The 19258-nt window shown below is 42.7% G+C and overlaps 1 protein-coding gene across 5 annotated transcripts in view; it reads right to left on the bottom strand.

Moving 5' to 3' along the window:
* The window catches only part of GPCPD1 (glycerophosphocholine phosphodiesterase 1), a 741593-nt gene that overhangs the window by 84333 nt on the left and 638002 nt on the right, over positions 1–19258 (bottom strand). For all 5 annotated transcript variants that reach the window (XM_069234162.1, XM_069234166.1, XM_069234163.1 and 2 more), the window contains exon 17: positions 5507–5643. In XM_069234162.1, the coding sequence (XP_069090263.1) occupies positions 5507–5643 (137 nt within the window). The remainder of the gene's footprint in view (positions 1–5506; positions 5644–19258) is intronic.

Raw genomic sequence — 19258 nt, 5'->3', positions numbered from 1 at the left:
CTATGTATAAGAGGTTAAAAGCTTACTTCACTGATCAGGGATAGACAGACGCTTGGATATTCATGGATCCCAGGGAGAGGGACTTCCTTCTAGGATTTTGTCAGATACGTTGACAAGGATGCATACGAAGGGAGGTTCTATAGCGGACCAGGATAACCTTGAAATAGAGTATTGTGAGTGCTTGTCATTATAAAGACATGCAAGCATTACAATTCTTTATGTCCTATTTTCAAATACCTGCACAATGACTTGTGGGCTAGAAGGCCTACAGGGCAATCACATATATTTCTAAAAGACAGGTTTTGACCTGTCAAAAGGCTTATTTAGACAGGTCGAATTGCAGTGTTTACATTATTACAGTCATGCTACAACGGTTAAACCTGAAGCCATGTTGGCAATGCCACTGTAGTGGATGAAAGTCTTGGTGCTGCAGTCCACCCATTGCATTTAACTACCAAGCTATGGGTACATTTTGTACCATATACTATGATAGTGTAGGTTGTTAAAAGCTGTCTATGTAGTATACCAGTGTAGGGGTACACCATGCAGATAGTAAATGCGACCCTTATTGGTTGATAAAGTTTTAAAGTGATAACCATGGATGCTCTCTTCTGTGGTAGTGTGGGCGAGCAGTTTAAGCTCATCAGAGGGTAGTGCTAAGCATTTGTTGAACACACAGTCAATAAATGTGACACATACTCACGTAGAAACTCAAGACCAATGTTTCGAAAAATAGTCATTTTTATATAATGTTTCAACACCAGAAAAATTTCAAAGAAGGTAAGTACAGTTGCAGCTTATCAACTTTTGCAAGTACATAACAAGTACTCTGAAATGTGCTTTTATGTGGTAAAGGACTTCCTGTGGGAAAAGTACTTTTACTGCATAATGGTATTTGCAGTCGATTCTCAGGGGTTCCCTTTAGGTCTTCTGGTGCTAAGGGGGCAAGGCCACAAGGAACATCAGCAATTTAGTTTTACCTGCCCTGGGTTGTCCGGATGCAGAGGTGCTGGATGATTTGGTTACACTGCGCACTGCACGTTTAGTGTGGATGGGAGCCACTGGAAATAAGCTTCAGAGGGGGGCTTGAGAACAAGTCTGGGAGCTCCCAACAAGGGCCCGGTCGATGGGGTTTCTAGGAGCAAGGGAATACCATCGGTTGTCATGGCCCTGAACCGTTGAGCTCCGATGCAGAGGGTTTTGGGAGCTCCTGCGTTAAGGCGGCCAAGGTTCTCAGTAAGACCTGCAGGAGGGGACAAAAACAGGGCAGCTGGCCCACTCTCCATTCTGGCCTTTGCAATGCCGCTATCCCTCACCAGCGGGTTTCTGGTTGTGGAGCTGGAGTCCGGACTGGACTCAAACAAGCGTTGGTTGCTGCAAGGGGTTCGGTACCCCAGGTATTGGTGCAGGACGGCTCCGGTATGTCCTGGGTTCTACTCACTTGGTGGGGAGACAGGTCAGTCCTCCCGGAGCATGGGGACCTCTTCCTGGGTGCCTGCTGTGTCAGTGGTCAGCAGAAAGGTGGACCAGACATTGCAGTTGGTGTCTGCAGGGAAGGTGCTCCTTCACGTCCAAAGAGATGCTGACGGCTTGGTAAAGTGCTGGAGGCCTTCGGAGGCTTTTGGAGGATGCACAGCCGTAGGACAAATGTTTGCCGTAAATTGTCGGGATAGGAGCAGGTATGGAGGCAGGGTTTCATGCCGAAGTCCACCAGCAGTCTGCAGTTCTTGTTTCTTTTGCTCTTCTTATTTCTTTTGTCAGATGAATCTTTTCTTCTGGTGTCAGGGGGCCACCCAAATACTTAATTTAGGGGAGTCTAAAGTAGTAGCTTATGTTCTACTTACCCCTGGGGTGACCACATCCCCTATATGACCACTTCCAATGGGGAGTGAGCATAGCCCTACCCAGAATTATTACCATCAAAAACAAGATGGTGGAACCCTTCCTTCATGGAGCACATCAGGCAGCCCTTATTACGCCTACTGCATAACTAATTTCCCACCTGTCCAGGTGCTAAATGGGCCTCTGGGTAGGGCATCTCCAATGTTTGGGGGAAGCCGGGCTTGCATATCAAGGGAGACAGGGACTTTGAAGTCCCTGGCCTTGGTATGCAGATTCACTAGCCAACCTGCTGAAGGAGGTGATAACCCCTTCCTCCAGAGAAGGCATTGTTCCTTACCTTCGAGAGCGTGGGCTCTCACCTCTAGTGAAACATGTCTGTGGTGGCAGGCTTTTCGATACCAGTCAGCCAGCACACTAGAGGACTAGTAGGTTTAAGGGGGCACCTCTAAGGTGCACTCTGGGTGGTTGTCATAGTAAATCGAAGGCTGGCATCAGTCTGGATTTATTAAGGCAAGGTGTTTGATACCCAAAACCATAGGTTTCAGTGAAGTCATTATTTAGCTGGGTAGCCCATGCTGACCAGTGCCCATTACATAGCTTAAGATGGCTTCCCTGTTAACTTGCAATGTGTAAGTAATTGAACTAGACATCACAGGGGCATGTCTGCTCATGCAGATATGTCCTCACATCAAATATAATGCATCCTGCCTTAGCGCTGTAAGGCCTACTGTAGGGATGACTTACATATACTAGATTCAGTGACTTGGGCATTGCACAAGAGTGCTCCATGTCATATTTTCACTCATGGATTACACAATGACACTCAGTATGCAATGGCAGATTGTGAACAATCTTCAGGGGGAAGGGAGTCCTTTAGGGTGGCATAAATACATGCTGCAGCCCTTAGGGACCCTCTCTAATACCCAGGCTAGGTACCAAGGGTACAATTTACTAGAGACTTATAGCGGTACTAAAGTGGGTGACAATTGTACACACTTAAGACATTTTGCCTCGTTTTTGGGAAAGAGCACTGGGGACCTATTTAGCAGGAACCCAGTCCAACTCAGTCGAAAAACCTCAGTACCAGTGGCAAAAAAGTGGGGTGACCATGTCAAAAAGACACTTTCCTACATAGTTCAAAATATAAAGTAGAAGTATGACAATTCAACCACGTTAAAAGGGGGAGCATAAGCACTTTTGTCTTGAAATTCAATTTATGCAAAATAAACAATCATTTATCTGGTCCCAAGGGATGACTAAAATAGCTAAAAAGATGTTGATAGCTTTGCATGAAAATGGAAATAGACATGCACAGATATTTTAGAATATTATTATGCAGATTACCAGCATATCAGAGTGGTCCCAGCGAGAGACAGAACACTGGATACTGGGCGCTCTTTGGGAGACCTCTATGGGATACACCATGAACTTCCAAGAAGCAAGGTCATGGAATCTCTAGATTTCAATTTTAACAAAACGGCCCTTGAAATATGGAACAGCGTGGAAGTTAGGGGAGGACTTACCACATATCCATTGCCAGTCACCTCCCTACATCAGAATCCAAGCTATTTCCCAGCCTTGAAAGGGAATTGGTTTGAAAGATGGCAAATCAGTAAACCCCTTATGCCTTGAGACCTGTTTGTGAAGGACACTATCAAGTTGTTCAAGAATTTGGCTTAACGGAGCAGGACAGAATGCATTACACTCAACTATAACATTGGGCACGCCATCGGAGTAATAAAAGGACAGCCACAAGAAAGATAACTCCCTTTGAAACATTTCTAATTAAACTGAAGTCCGATAAGCGTTTGATCTCTAATATCAATGTTATTCTTTCTGCCGAGGAAAAAAGTCACGAAGTGGAACTACCAGTTGCAATGAGAACTGGAGTTGGGAACAGAATTCACTGAGGCTCAATTAAAGGAATTGTCAGGGCGTACAGAAACAATGTTGTAACATTACACATAAGGAGATAGAGGACAAACTGAGAATGAAATGGCATCTCACACCACAAAGACTACATGCCATGCATACATTAAACAAGTGCTGAAGATGTGAGTAGGGGTGGGTGCACTTCTGCATATATTGTGGGACTGTGTTAAGATCCAAAACATTTTTTAAGAGCTATGCCACATAGATGAAATGATGGGACAACAGCAGAAAGAACCCCGGCAAAAAAGGGCCACCTCACTCAGGTCAAGGGGTGGCTAAGGGGATAATAGTAATATATTTGCTAGATTAAAAAATAATAATAAAAAAAAATAATTAACTCCCCTTCCCTTTGTTTCTTTATAGATAGTGAAGCTGTGGCACATCATTACCCTTAAAAAAATCTATGAGTCATTTGAAAAAATGTGGGATGTTTTGATACAATACTTCACTATCGTTAGTGAGATATTACCCACCTAAGCTAAGAGTGCTAGGTCTGTGTGAATCAACCAGAATATGACAAAGTTAGTCATACGGTTGTGCATTCGTGTCTGGGGTGGGGAACAAGGGTTACCCAATAAAATTTTGAAAAGTGCGGGTTGGAATGCTCAGGTGGTTGGGTTGGAGCTGTAACATGAGTTTGGGTAATTTACATGCGGTCACCAATACAAGCTATAATGACTAACGGCTGGTAAGTTTTGCAATTGTTAACAATTTCGATGTAACAGTAGTGGGCCTTAAGGTATATATGTCTGGTGACATAACCTTTGTTGGTTGCCCTGTATTTTTCGACCAAAAAAAACTGTGCGCTCACAAAAAAGCACCCTGATTTGGGTACAGAGAAGGTAGACTATGTTCAACCAGGCAATGGCTCATCTGATGAGTTTTAAAAACAACAACGTCACATAGTCTACCTGTTGAAATTTATTCAAACTTACATGCCTTGAAGGGGAAGATTATATATAATTAGTCTTTGATGCCCCACTGGTGCTTGGTTATCAAAACCTTCTAATCCCTTTAATAAAATGACTTAGTGAGCATTTTCTTAACAAAAAAAGACCGCCTTATGTGTGGCGTTATGATCTTAAGGACACCATTCTGTGCTCGTGGATAGAATACAAACATTATGCCTGCATTTGGAACACAGTATAAAAATATGTCAACTTTGAGGGATGGTCTCCGAATGACAAATGGCAGCTTCCTAAACAAGAGTATGTGCCACTCTGAATGAGGAATTAGGCACAGTGTTGAGGTTTGTGGTTTCAACATGTAGCTTTAGATATTTTGTTGCAACATGGTGACTAACAATTTTATGGATCCAATACAAAAGTGAAGATATTGCAAATATACAAGGAATCTATGTGAAAATGTACACTGTAAAAGCTAAATGGCAGAATTATGTAAAAATATGAACACTTTCAGACCATGTAGGGATTAGTCTTAAAACCTCCAGAAAACCCCTTAGTGACCCTGTTAGCTAGTGACAGGAAGATCTTCCCTGTTCGTCATTCTGGTGGTTTACAGGCAAAGAAGCATAGAGACAGCAAAGAATACTTTCGAAACTTTTGCAAGTTGGTTCCATTGCCCACGGAAAAAGTCTACCTGTTTTAAATGTTTCATCTCCTAGATTGGACGTTGTGCTAAATTACGGCAGGTGCACAGAACAGAGAACATAATCCGATTTAAATCCAGGGTAAAACATGACAAGAATGTTTCAGAGTTTACATTAACTTACATTGTACAAATATCTGCATCAAAAGCCGAAAACAAAATCCTCCTCTTTCCAGCATTTTCCAAAACAGTTTTAAGAATGGTGTCCAAAAAAAGGTTCATGTCGAAATATGTCGACAGATTACCATCCCACAAGCCGTCCTGCGTAAAAAGATAAGTACATAATTAGGAAGTGTTTACAAAAGTAACATTTTCTCTACACGTGTATATATCTATATATCACAAACTTTAGAATGCATGTATGGGATACATGAGTATACAGAAGGATTAGTTACTGATGCAGTCTCCATTTGAAGCACTCCTAGAGAACTCGGAGGTTAAAAATCTGTAGTTGACAGCAACGTTGGGAGAGCAGCGTTGAGAAGGTGCTGTTTTCCTGTTAAATACAAAAGGCGACAAATGCCCCGTCTCTCTCCTCCATCGTTATCTTGCTCAATTAACACAAGTGTTCCGCTTGTTCAGTGTCTAAGAGCAGGTAGGCACTATTGCTTTCAGGAAAACATGGGTCTTCCGTAGTTTGAGCTCCTCGGTCTTATTTTGCTTTGGAGACTGGGGTCTGCGAAATACAACAGGAAGCTTATGAATAAATCTCACTTCAGTACATTCCCTAACTTCTGCTGGTATCATATACCTATAATTTATACCTTTATTTTATTTACTTAAGGGGATTGTGAAAAAATTAGTTTCTCTGAAATACCCAAGTTAAAAATGTTATTTGGAGAATGTTGTCTCAGACTTGAAATCTTCACAGTTGAATGTGGTAGTTAACACTGTATTGTATTTGAAATGGCCTTATAAATCTATGGTGCGATAAAGTTGCAAGTCTGATAAACAAGTAAGTTATCTTTGGTAATACTCTTTCTGGTCGATACTATAACGGCAAATTCCTCACCTTCAGAGTATCCCCAGATGCAAGACTGGATCAGGAAAGCTTTCACAGCAGTGCTTCTGTGCACTGGCAGTTTGCGCTGTGGGCTCCGCAGTGATTCCATTCCACTCTGGATGTTACTGAGTGTAGGTACAAATAAGCACCTCTCCGGTATGCTGACGTCAGTTTCTTTCTTGACTCTGTCTACACCCTCTGACAGGCAGCACACAAATAATGAGTTAACAGTGTGCAGATCTCTAATTTGGGACCTTTTCAGATGAACAAGAGTAAATTCCACAGAACTGGTACGCACAAGTGAGAAATCTGCAGTTTGGACGGGTATCTGTCAGAAAATGCTTTCACAGGCAGATTTCCTTAGTGTTGGGTGCACTGCGACTTCAGATTTCACTGCTGCAGGGCCCACATGTGCCATCTCACATAGCTAATGAACAGGATACAGAAGGCTAGGATGCCAAGAAGCCTGGGTCCCAAGGCCCAGGAATGAGGCTGACAGAGGGAAGGCCCTGAACTGCACCATATTCAAGGCAGCTCCTATTAAAGGATGCCTTTGCAAAGGAGTCAGGTGTGATTTTGGCACACTGAGCCAAGCCCTAGTGATGTCAAGATGTTCGTCATCAGCTGGAAGTGGTCTATGTCCAACTGTGGTGAGCCCACTTTCAATGGTCAGTTAGGCAGGTAGGGGAAAACTGACAAAGTCATGCGGGTAAGGTCGAAGGGCAGGACAGCAAACTGAAAATGCTCCTGGCCTACAGTGATCATCAGGTAACATCTGTGGGACTGCAGGATGGGTCTGTGAAAGTATGCGTCCGGTAGGTCCCAAGGCTACCATCCAGTCACTTGGATCCAGAGCAGACAGAACCTGGGTGAGCATGAGAATTTTGATTTTTCCTTCCACAGGAAGGCATTCAGCAGGCCAAGATCTGAAATAGGATGAAGGTCTTTTTTTGTTTACAGTACTAGAATATTACAAGAGTAACATTAAGTGCTGATTTCTGTGCCTGGAACACTCTACAGCCCAACTGGACAGTAGGGTTTGGACCTCTTGCAACAAAGAGTACAGGTGCTACTCTGAAAGCAGCCCTGATGCAGACAGAAGATGCAATGGGTCTGAAGGGAATTTAAGGGAATAGCCCTGTTGAACGATCTGAAGGGTACATCTGTCAGATGAAAGAGCTTACCACACTTTGAGGTAATGTCTGATGCTTCCTCCCACAGGTTGGTTGTGTGACACTAAGGGCATACTAGTGGATGCTGCTGCAGCAAGGACTGGGAAGACCCATGCCCCTTCAGATCAGCACGCTGCCTACTGAACCCTGAAAGGGCTGAGTCCGCACTCTCTACTTCAAGAGGGAGCAGGGACTTCTGTGGTTTACTCCATTTCACAATGTACAGCTTCGCTTCATGGTCCCGGATTGCCAACATGTTCATGAGGCACTTTCCTGACATGACTTGGAGCCATCTCTAGAGTCCAAATAGTCAAGACCCACTCGGTGAGGGTCTGCCATCAAAATCTGTTTGACAGTCACAAGGTTTAAACCCTGTTCACTTGCACCCGGGTTTCCTATTTTATTTTTCTTAAACTTGTCAATCTATCGAGCTAAAAGGGGAGTGGAGCTCCAGATCCATGTTCAAAGGAATGGAAAGAGGGGAACAAATGTCAATGCACCGGAATGGAGCTTATATGCGACTCTGCTCCCGTCACTTCCAGGGTGGGACGGAGTCACCACAGAGCTGCACAGTGCCACATGCTAGAGCGGAAGCACTCTTGGGAAAATTTTCCGAATCATGTCTGGCACAAGGGGATACTCTAAAGGTGAGGAATCTGTGACACAAGTATCCATCAGAAACTAATCTTTGAAACAAATGGTTGGATAGGTCTCCAAACCACTATGCACATATGGACTACAGTGAAAAAGGTACAGAACATCCCCGTATTTCACCGTTCTTACTTGGTTAATACCTAAGCAACTAGACGTGTCACATCACCTCATGTGTTGCCAAAAAAAAAAAAGAACAATCTTTCAGTAACAAACAGAACCAAGTTAGAAAGTGCTTTAGTACTGACTTAGCATTTTCCTAAATCCTCAAGAAAATCTTGTTGCAAACCATTTTTGATCACATTTGTGTTACATCTTCATATGTTAAGACATCTGAAAACTGTTCAAGAAGCAAAACAAAACTTTCTATAAATAGGACGTGGCTTCGTTGTGAGTTTCCAGGTCTCTAAGATTGTGATGAAATCTTTAGTATGACTTGGTCCAATATATAGAATGAGAAGAGGGTGACAGATTCTAGACTGAGGTGGGGAACCAGGCGGTGTTCCTCAATAACAGAGGGCAAACTGAATGGGGATTTCACACTGAGATCCTTATGTGTATGGACACAAGATTGATGTGGACCATAACTAGATCAAATAAGCCAATGGTGGTGTTAGTTGCGAAGATGGTGGTTGAACAAGCTATTATGCCAGCTCATCAAATCAGTATTTCCCAGTACCTCTGACTTATTGGTATGAATTTGACAAAAGTGAATATTGTTAATTTACATCGCATGACATCCATCATCACATCCCATTGTTGTAATTTAATGTGTTCTCACCCCTCAATGTATTATTGATGCCTGCTGTAGGGAAAAGTGTCTGAAAGAAGCATTCCACCAGCTAAGTGCTGTTTTGTCAGTGATGGCAATTTTATCCCTTGTAGAGGCAACCTATCAACAGTGCATATAGAAGGTAAAGAGGCGAAAAGGAGAAACCTTTTCTGTGAGGAGTCCAAGAAGAAAGAAGAATCTTCTCCTGCTACTTAAAGAACTTATTTTTTAAAGGATACAAATTAAGACAACATCCAATAACTGCCCTAATTGTAAATACTTGCAAGTACTATATACAATAATCCCCATCTAGACTAAAAAGCTGAAGCATAAGAAAATGTATTCTGTTACACAGCCTCTTGTAGCCATCAATGCAAAGGACCCTATGAGATAGCATAGGAAATCCGAAACTTCTAATTATAAATTTCAAGACAAATATGATGTTGTGATCTTAGCCTACAAACCTTCACATGTAAATGCTTTTACAAATTTTACTTCTATGATTAGATGCCATCGATTCTGATCTTTTTCTATACCATATTATAAAATGGATCTGTTCTGTTTTCTTGCTTGATACTGCTTTCAGAAGATTTTAATCAAAAACATTGAAAATACTGAAGAGGAGGGAAGTACAAATAGAGAAGTGTTGTCTCACAGATACAGCATCAGTTTGAGGAAAACTATTATTCTACCACCTGAGCAGGAAACAAAAGCTACTTGCCAACTATCCTAGTTCTCTTTCAAGGGAATCATTGCTCAAGTCAAGCACTGGACAGTGCCTAATATGTGCATGACCTAGAAACACTTCTTTGTATGATATTGTATATATGTATATACATCTACATCTATGTATATAGAATCTACAGAACACCATGCCACAAACAGATGCTTACAGGGTAAGTAACAATCCGTTCAATGGGATACATGGCTGTAGATGCACATGCTCTGCATGGACCATAAAGCAGTGTCCTCCAAAAGTGATGGCTAACCCGTGGGTGCTGCAGTTGTCTGAAAGACTACGAAGCACGGCCTGTCAAACATTTGCTTGTTGTTGTGATAGTACTTCCACAGAATAGTGTTGAAGTAACGGTGTACAGATTGGACCAGGTGGCTGATTAAAATTGACAGCTATTGGTATATTACCCAAAAAAGCTATAGAAGCACCTATTTTTCGAGTTGAGTGTGCTCTAGGAGGTGTGGGTAAAACCCTTTTTGCTTTTGCATAACAACTCTGAATACATTTCATCAACCACTTGAGACACCTGCTTTAGATATAGCTTTCTGTGTGTGGATGTGACAAAGCAACAAAGTTGTTTAGTTTTACGAACATCTTTAGTTCTATCAATATAGAATATTAATGCTCTTTTTACATCTAAGTTGTGTAGAGCTCTTTCTGGAAGTGAATGAAGATGTGGAAAGGAAACTGGTTATTCAACTGGTTTAAGTGGAATGTGGAAACTACCTTTGGAAGAAATTGTGGGTTAGTACAGAAGACTACTTTATCTATGTATTTGGAAAAAAAAGGTTCCTCCAAGGTTGATGTCTGAAGCTCACTCACACATCTTAGTGAAGTGTTAGCTACCAGAAATGCTACTTTTCAAGCTAAAAACTGGAGTGGACTGTTATGCAAAGGCTCAAATGGTGGTCCCATAAGTCTAGTAAGTACAATGTTAAGGTTTCGTATTGGGGCTGGAGGCACCTTAGGTGGAATTACTCTTGAGGACTTCCATAAATGCATTAATTAAAGGTATTTTGAACAATGTTAAGTGTTGCTTGTTTTGCAGATATGCTGATACTGCTGCAAAGTGTAACCTTATTGAAGTGTACGCTAACCCACAAGTTTGTAAATGAAGTAAATAGCAAACAATATTTTGAACAGTTGCATTAAAAGGATTAATATGTTTGTTTTGACAATAGAAAGAAAACATTTTTCATTTAGCAGCATAGTATGCTATAGATGTGGGTTTAAGTGCTTCCTTAAGAATGGTCATGCATTCTGGAGGTCATTTTAAGTATCCAAACTCTATTGTCTCAGGAGCCAAATCGCAAGATTGAGTTCTTTCGGATTTGGGTGCCTAATTTCTCCATGGTTCCGACTGAGAAGGTATGGACGCAGGGGAAGCTTCTTGTGGGGAACTACTGATAGTTCGAGTAGTGTTGTGAACCATGGATGGCGTGTCCAAGTGGGAGCTACTAGAATGAGGGTGAGAGAAGTCTGCCTGAGCTTCCTCACCACAAACAGAAGAGGGAGAAGTGAAAAAGCTTAGGCAAATATCCCTGACTAGCTCACCCATAGAGCATTGCCCTTGGATAGTGGTGTGGGAGCCTGGAGGTGCAGCTTAGGCATTTTGTGGTGTCTGAGGTTGCAAACAGGTCTATCTGTGGAAACCCCCACCGATGGAGATATGTTTGGCGAGTTCCCATTCGTGGACTTATTGCTGCATTCCACTGAGCAAGTCGGAAAAGTCACTGTCTATCCCCGGGAGATGTTCCACTAACAAGTAATTGTGATGCCAAACTGCCTAATGCCAGTTTGTCTGAGATAGGCGAGACAACTGTACAGAGCCGTTTCTGCAAATAAAACATGGCTATTGAGTTGTCCGTCCAGACTAACACAATCTTGCCTTGAACTAGGAAAGCTTCCAGTGCTAGATGAATGGCTTGGAGTCAAAGTAATTGATGTGTAGGGCTTGGTGCCCCATAGTCCTTGTATTGATATGTTGTGTAGGTAAGCACCCCGACCTATGAGGGATGCGTCCGTTGAGAGTAACCTGGGGAACAGTGTCAAGAAATGCCCACCTTTTGTCAGATTTTGTGTGTTCCACCTTACAGAGAGTAGTGAGTACGGCTGTCTACCAACACTAGATCTTGTAGTTGACCCTGTAAATGAGACCATTGATTAGCCAGACACCTGCAGCGGGCATGTGTAGTCATGCATGTGGCACTATTGCAATACAAGATGTCATCATACCTAATATTCTTTGAACTGTCTTTACTGGAATCTGATTGTTGGGACATACCTATTGCAGCAGGGTTGTTATATTTTGAATCCTGAGTGCATTTGAGTAGGCTAACCCTAACAGAGTGTTTAGAACAGCTCCTAGATATGGCTGTATCAGTGTTTATCATATCTTGTTAATATCCCTTGGGTGTTAGCATCAGCTGAGGTTTGTGCTCACTTACAAGCATTTGATGCCACCAAGGAATCTAGTAGAATATGACCTCTATTTTAAGCAGGATCAGAAGGTGGCGCCTAACTTTTTTTTTTTTTAATCTACTCTAGGTGCAAGTATTATAGCACAGATGTGGGTCCTAACAAATGTTGCCTGATTGACGTGTAATACCTTTTAACATGGGCAGCTATTGACAAGCCCTAATGGTGGAGGACAGGATTTAAAACAGTAAATCATCTTCTATAGGGTCCTTGTGTAAAGGGACCCGATATGCAGCCACCCTAGCTACCATTTCTTTAAAAGATGTGGTGTCATCTGTTGGAGATGGTTTAGCTGGATATACGTCTGTGTCTGGATCACTTGGTGGCTCAATATCGTATGTGTTCCAGGGATCTAATGTTGGCTGTTGTGTGTCATCATTCTCTCCTTGATCTTCTACACAGGATTGTGGAGAGCCCTGTGGAGTTCCCCCAATTATGTCTTCCGCATCTGCTTGTGAGTGGTGTGGTGAAAAAGGTGGCATGGGAGGAGAGGGTGGTAAAGTGGAGGAATAGGACTGGTGACAATGTCCTTTTTCTTAGGCGGTGTCAGTAAATCAATGCCCTCCTTTAATGAAGACTGATGCTTGGTTTGGGTTGCTGTCAGCTTCACTGATTTTGTGATGATCTGACCAGTATTATGCTGAATATGTATTGTTTTTTGTTTCAGATTGAGTTTCTCGGCCATAGTTTGTAAAATAGGCTCTGGTGCCGAAACAGTCAATTTCGATGCTGAAGTCAAAACTTTCAATACCAAAGAAGCGTTGTGTTTCGGTGCCGAAAAGGTCAGTGCCGATGTCATCAGGACTGAAGACGATGGTTGGCTCGGTGCTGAAACGGTACGAGTCTGAAGAGTGGCTGGAGCTTTAGGCTTAGGGGCAGGGCGATTGTTCGGTGCCTACCATAGCCTGTTGGAATGGTGGCCCAGGCAGCCTTATGTTCGGTTGGTGATGAAGTTGTTTTGGTGGGAAGAACAGGGGCCTTTGTACGCACTGCGTGCTGAGCCAATGTAATCTCCTATGTGGGCACGCTGACCTCAGTCTCAGGATCCAATTCAGAGTCTCGAATGGAAAAGATCTCTTCCTCCACTGCTGTTCAATGTCTTGGAGACTGAAGATGTCTGGTGGCTCTTCCAACTCCTTCTGCTGCATTTCTTTCCTATGCGCCTGACGTTCCCGCAATGTCTTCTTCGATTGAAAGGATTGACAGGCCTCACAGCTTTCCTTGTCAGGGTGAGGAGATAAACAGAGGTTGCAAACTAAATGGAGGTGTGCGTGCAGGTACTCAGCGTGGCAGCTAGAAAGGTTAGTACAGTTTTGAGGTAAGTACAAGACTTACAGTTCCAGTCTCCGGGGGTTATGATGTCCACAGGTTATGAGGTCAAAGTTGATGTAGATTTTAAAATGGGTTCCTATGGAGACTGGGGGCTCTCGGAATCAGGCCTGCTTGCAGGTAAGTACCCGCATCTTCAGAGGGCAGACCTGGGGTGTTTAGGTGAGAAACTTGTCTGGAAGTTGCAGGCTAGCACAGACTGGTCAGTCCTGCACTAGATGTTTGGCTAAAATACGGGGGCATCTCTACAGTGGCCTTTAGGTGCATTTTTCGATAAATCCAACAGTGGCATCAATGTGAATTTATTGTGCCGAGAAGTTTGATACCAAACTTCCCAGACTACAGTGAAGTCATTATGGCGCTTTGGAGCTCGTAATGACAAACATTCAGCCCATATGCTCAGTATGGCCACACTGAACTTACAATGTCTAAGATTGGACTTCGACACTGTAGGGGCATATTGGTATGGTGCACCCTGACAGGGCTGGAAGGCCTGTTAGAGAGGTGACTTACCTATATGAGCGGTTTGCGGTCATGGAACCCTGAGACCTTTGAAAGAGCTTGGTGGGGGCCTCAGGGTGGCATATTACATGTTGCAGCCCTTGTGGACCTTTCCTGGCAACAGGGCCCTTGGTACCATGGGTACCTTTTACAGGGGACTGTGTGCCAGGGGTGTGCCAATTGTGGGAACAATGGTACAGTTTTTGGGAAAGAACACTGGTTCTAGGGCCTGGGAAGTAGGATCCCAGAACACTCTCAAGTCTAGTCAGCATTAATATCAGGGAAAAAGTGTCGGGAAAGGATTTAACCATGCTGATAAGGGCACTTACCTACAGTATGTGAATGTAACGCTAATGTAAACAATACCGACAAGTATGGAGATGTATAATGATCCGAAGGGAGAACTGAAAAAACACGTCTGAATCCAAAGACGGAAAGAAAACAATTTACTAATGGAGCATATGCCCATGCGCAGTATCACCAAGAGCAGGGGTTAGCTGACCTCGTGACTCCAACAGCTTCTTTGAAGAAAAACAACTTACACACATTACATTAGGTGGCTCAAGTATGCAGAGCATGTACATCTACAGCCACTTATGCCACTGAACTGAAAATTCCTACACATCACAGAGTAGTTCCCTTCTCCCTGAACTACCTCTCCCATTAAGCTGAACCTATTTTGGTCTCAGATGCACCAAGCCTGACATCCTACTTTGCATGCTGTTCACTGATCCTTGGATTTTGGTATCTCCATACAGCATCAGGATCCATAAGTTTTATACTCTGTGTGGTCCTTTTAAAGCTTTGGGGCCATCACTATGGGTGGATTGTATTTCCATTCAGAAAGGATCCTAATACAAACTACAGTATCCCGAGCCCCCAGCAACCTGGCAACCAAAGATTCAGAAGAAAACTTCTAAAACTCTGAGGTCAGTCAATCACGATTCAGATATTTAGAGCGGTCACCATTTCTCCCATCTCAATTTCCTATTGCAGGTCACCCTTCTTTCGGTAATCATATGGTAAGTGAGCATGTCTACATCCAGTTATCCGCTTCTGATAACAATGGGAGGGCTGGGTGCATGTACAGTTTCTTCAAGTATTCAGAAAATACTCTATGCATTTTGATTGCCATATAAACCACATTTCCAAACTCATACTTAAGGGATGCAGAAAGCAGAGGCCACAGTCAGGATCCACACCAATGTTCTGCCTGACATCCTCCTCCCAAGCAGCAGCTGTCTGTGCTGTGTCACTCGATAAGTCATGATCCTCTCTACTGTTGTGCATAATCTACGCCTTTAACATGGAACCATGTTTTGGGAGTGTTAGGCCAAGCATCCTGCGTTCTAAATCTGCAATCTCCTTTTCAGTCAACCTGATCTTGCTCTTTAGTAGTCTCCTGGCGCCAGTTCTTTCCTCAATGCATACCCTAGTATCACATTTCATGTTATTCTTCTCCATACATCTTGAGGGATTCTCCATTAATTTCCTCTCATTCCCAGCACCTAGAGTGCTCCTAAGGTATTATTAAGTAAATGACTGAAAAAGGGTATGATTGTCATATACTGAATGATCTTAAATGCCAACCTATCCATTCAAAACTAATATTTTATTTAGTCATGAGACCATTCCATCCACAGATAAGGATTATGTTACTTACCCTGTAAGCAACTGCTCCGCATACTCCTGCCATCTACTGTTGGGCCCAGATGTGTGCAAACTTTTTTTCTTTTGAAGAAGCTTTGAGTCACAAGGTAAAGTGACTCCTCTTTGTGATAATGCGCATGGGCATCAACTCCACTGTTAAGACCGCTTTCCTCCAGTCAGGTGAGATGAGTGTGAGTTTGTGTTATAAAGGTATGTCCATGCATATGAAAGTATAAGAGTCTACTACAACAGCCACAGGTGTCCGGGGGTGGAGGGCTGGCGTATGTGAATCTACAGTACTACATGCCATGAACAGATGCCTATAGGGTAATAATCAGTTTAATGACATGTGACTATAGATACACATGCTCTGCATAGTCTATAAAGCAGTGCCTTCCAGAAAACAGTGGCTAACCAGTGGGAATTGCAATAGTTTGAAAAAATGTACAGAGTGCTGCCTGTTCTACATTTGCTTGTTGGTGTGCTAATACATTCACACAGCAACGTTTACTGAATGTGTGTGGAGCTAACCATGTAGCTGTTTAGTATATTTCAGGTATTGGTATCTTGCCCAAAAAGCCTTAGAAGCTCCTATTTTACGAGAAGTGTGCTCTAGGAGGCATGGGCAAAGCTTTGACGTAACTTGTTTGAATACATTTAACTATCCATCTTGAAATGCCCGATTTAGATATGGGTTTCCCTGTGTAAGGGGTTGAAAAGGAAACAGTTGTTTGGTTTTATGAAACTCTTTATAGTTCTATGAATAAGACACATTAAAGCTCTTTTTACACCCAACTGAATCAGGCTTCAGAAAGAAACCTGGCAATTCCACTGACTGGTTTAGGCAAAAAGAGGAAACTACATCAGGTAGAAATTTTGGGTTAGTTCGAAAGACTACCCTGTCTTTGTTAATCTGGAAGAAAGGTTCTTCCAAAGTTAATGCCTGGAGCTCACACACATCTGAGTAAAGTGATGGGCACTAGAAAAGTAACCCTCCAAGATGGAGATTGACGTTATGCCAAGGTTCAAATGGTGGACTCATAAGTCTGGCAAGTACAATGTTGAGATTCCAAACAGGTGCAGGGGAACTCTGGGTGCAATTACTCTTAAGTCCTTCAATGAATGCTTTAATAACTGGTATTTTGGTAAGGGATAAATGTTGTATGTTTTGTAAGTAGGCGGAAACTGCAGCCAGATGCAAGCTTATTGAAGTGCATGCTAGACCTGAAGTCTGCAAATTAAGAAAATAGACAATGTCATGAACAGTTGCCTGAAGAGGTTCAATATGTTTACTATGGCAGTACAAATCTTTTCCTCTTAGCAGCATAACACGCTCTAGTTGTGGGTTTACAAACTTCTTTAGGATCATACATTGCGATAAAAGATTGAGGAAACTAAACTCTAGGACCTCAGCAGCCAAATCACAAGGCTGAGCTCCTTTGGATTTGGGTGCCTGACTTCTCCATGGTTCTGAGTGAGAAGATCCAGGTTGAAGGGAAGCTTCTCGTGAAGCACTACAGAAAGTTTGAGTAATGTGGTGATCTTTGTTTATCGAGCCAAAGTGGGAGCAATTAGAATGATGGTGAGAGACGTTTGATATTCCGAATCACAAATGGAAGAAGAGGGCGAGGTGGAAAGGCGTAGGCAAATATCCTTGACCACTTCATCCACAGAGCATTGCCCTTGGATAGTGAGCGTGGGAGCCTGGAGATGGAAGACTGGGCATTTTGGGTTGTCTGCAGTTGCCAACAGGTATATGTGTGGAAACCCCCAACTGTGGAAGTATGAGAGGAGGACATGTGGGTGGAGTTCCAATTAGTGGACTTGTTGCCATATTCTGCTGAGGTTGGCAAAGTTTTTGTCTGTCCCTGAGAGGTGTTCAGCTAATAGGTCAATGTTGTGATGTATTGCCCAATGCCAAATCATCAGAAATAATCTTGATAACTGTAGAGTCACTCCCACCCCGTTTCTGTAAATAAAACATGGCTATTGTGTTCGTGTGGACTAAAACAACTTTGCCTTTTAAGTGACCTAAAAAAGCTTTCAGTGCTAGGTAAAGCACCTGAAGTTCGAGGTAGCTGATGTGAAGAGTCTGATATTTCCTGTCTCCGAGACCCTGCACTGTCAGATTCTGTAAGTGTGCTCCCATTCCTGCAAGTGATGCATCCCCTGTGGTAATCTGGGGAACAGGGTCTGGAAACGGTCGTCCTTTGGTTCAGGATGTGAATTTCCATCACAAAATCTTTGAGACAAAAGATGACTCTGTTCACACAGTGTGGAGGATAGGAGGGTCGTTCAGGAATCTACGGATAGATCCTGTGTCTACCAGATAATGTGTTACCTAAGGTAAGTAACTTGTTCATCTGATAGAGACGTCAAGCCGTAGATTACTTACTTTAGAATCAAATACCAAAGTCATAGTAACCTGGAGAAGGGGCTGCAAACAGACATTCAAAAAGTCTCTAAGCATCACAAAACCGGTGTAGAACAAGAGAAAAACACCAGACAACCATAATTACATTAAGCATAAAGTACTCACCAACACCAAAACCTGTGGAAGGAACTACAGGCAAATAAAACCATAGGGCAAGAATAACATGGGAATAAACTCATCCATGTCAGTTTGTCAAACATCTGCCAGAAGTGACCCCACAATATTGAGAATCTCTAACCAGAAGAAAATCAGTCTAGTAAAAGAGAAACAGACAGTGCATTTCTAGGAATACCTATTGGGAAACACACACTATTTACTAAAGAACTACATCAAGAACCACATTAAGAAAAGGTTCTAAAAAGGTTAGGAGCATGGAGATAACAGCATCCGTGATCAAGACCATTACAAATATGTTGTTAGAACAAAACCAGTGCAGAAAAATTCAAAAAGACTAGGCATTCGTAAGAATATAGGTGAGCCCTAACATACTTCATGAATTAAAACTTGTGGGAGGAACCAGGGATAAGGAATTAAAACATTCAAAACATGGAATAAAGAAAATCCATGTTAATATGACTGTAGGAAGTTGGCTCTGTATATACTCTGTCAAAGTGAGAGATAGTGTGCCTAGAGTCCCAGGTTTCCCCTTTGAGGTTGATAGTGGCAAAATTAGATAATACTAATGCTCTATTTTGTGGTAGTGTGGTTGAGCAGTAGGCTTATCAGAGGGAAGTGTTAGGCATTTGTTGTACACACACAGGCAATAAATGAGAAAACACACTTAAAGACTTAACTCCAGGACGATAGGTTTTTATATAGAAAAACAATATGTTCTTAATTTATTTTAACTAACAATTTATTTTGGCCGCAGCACTACTGGCCTGTCTCCTGCATCACAAAACCTGCAAAAGAACAGCGATGTATCCACTGGGACAAGCGACCTCTGCCTAGCTCCAGAGGACTGCCCTGCACCCAGAAGGACCAAGAACTCCTGTGGACAGCGAAACTGTCCAAGAAGAAGCCAACAACTGAGGACTCCCATCTCACTCAGAATACATCCAAACCACTCTGCACCCCAGCCCACGGCCCATGTCCAGATGGTCCAACCAGCTAGAGAGGATCCCCAGGCGATTCTAAGCAAGTGCCCACC

Source organism: Pleurodeles waltl, chromosome 5 (genome assembly GCF_031143425.1).
Source record: "Pleurodeles waltl isolate 20211129_DDA chromosome 5, aPleWal1.hap1.20221129, whole genome shotgun sequence".
Lineage (NCBI taxonomy): Eukaryota > Metazoa > Chordata > Amphibia > Caudata > Salamandridae > Pleurodeles > Pleurodeles waltl.
Note: the sequence above shows the minus strand (reverse complement) of the source record. Positions and strands in the feature narration are given on the sequence as shown.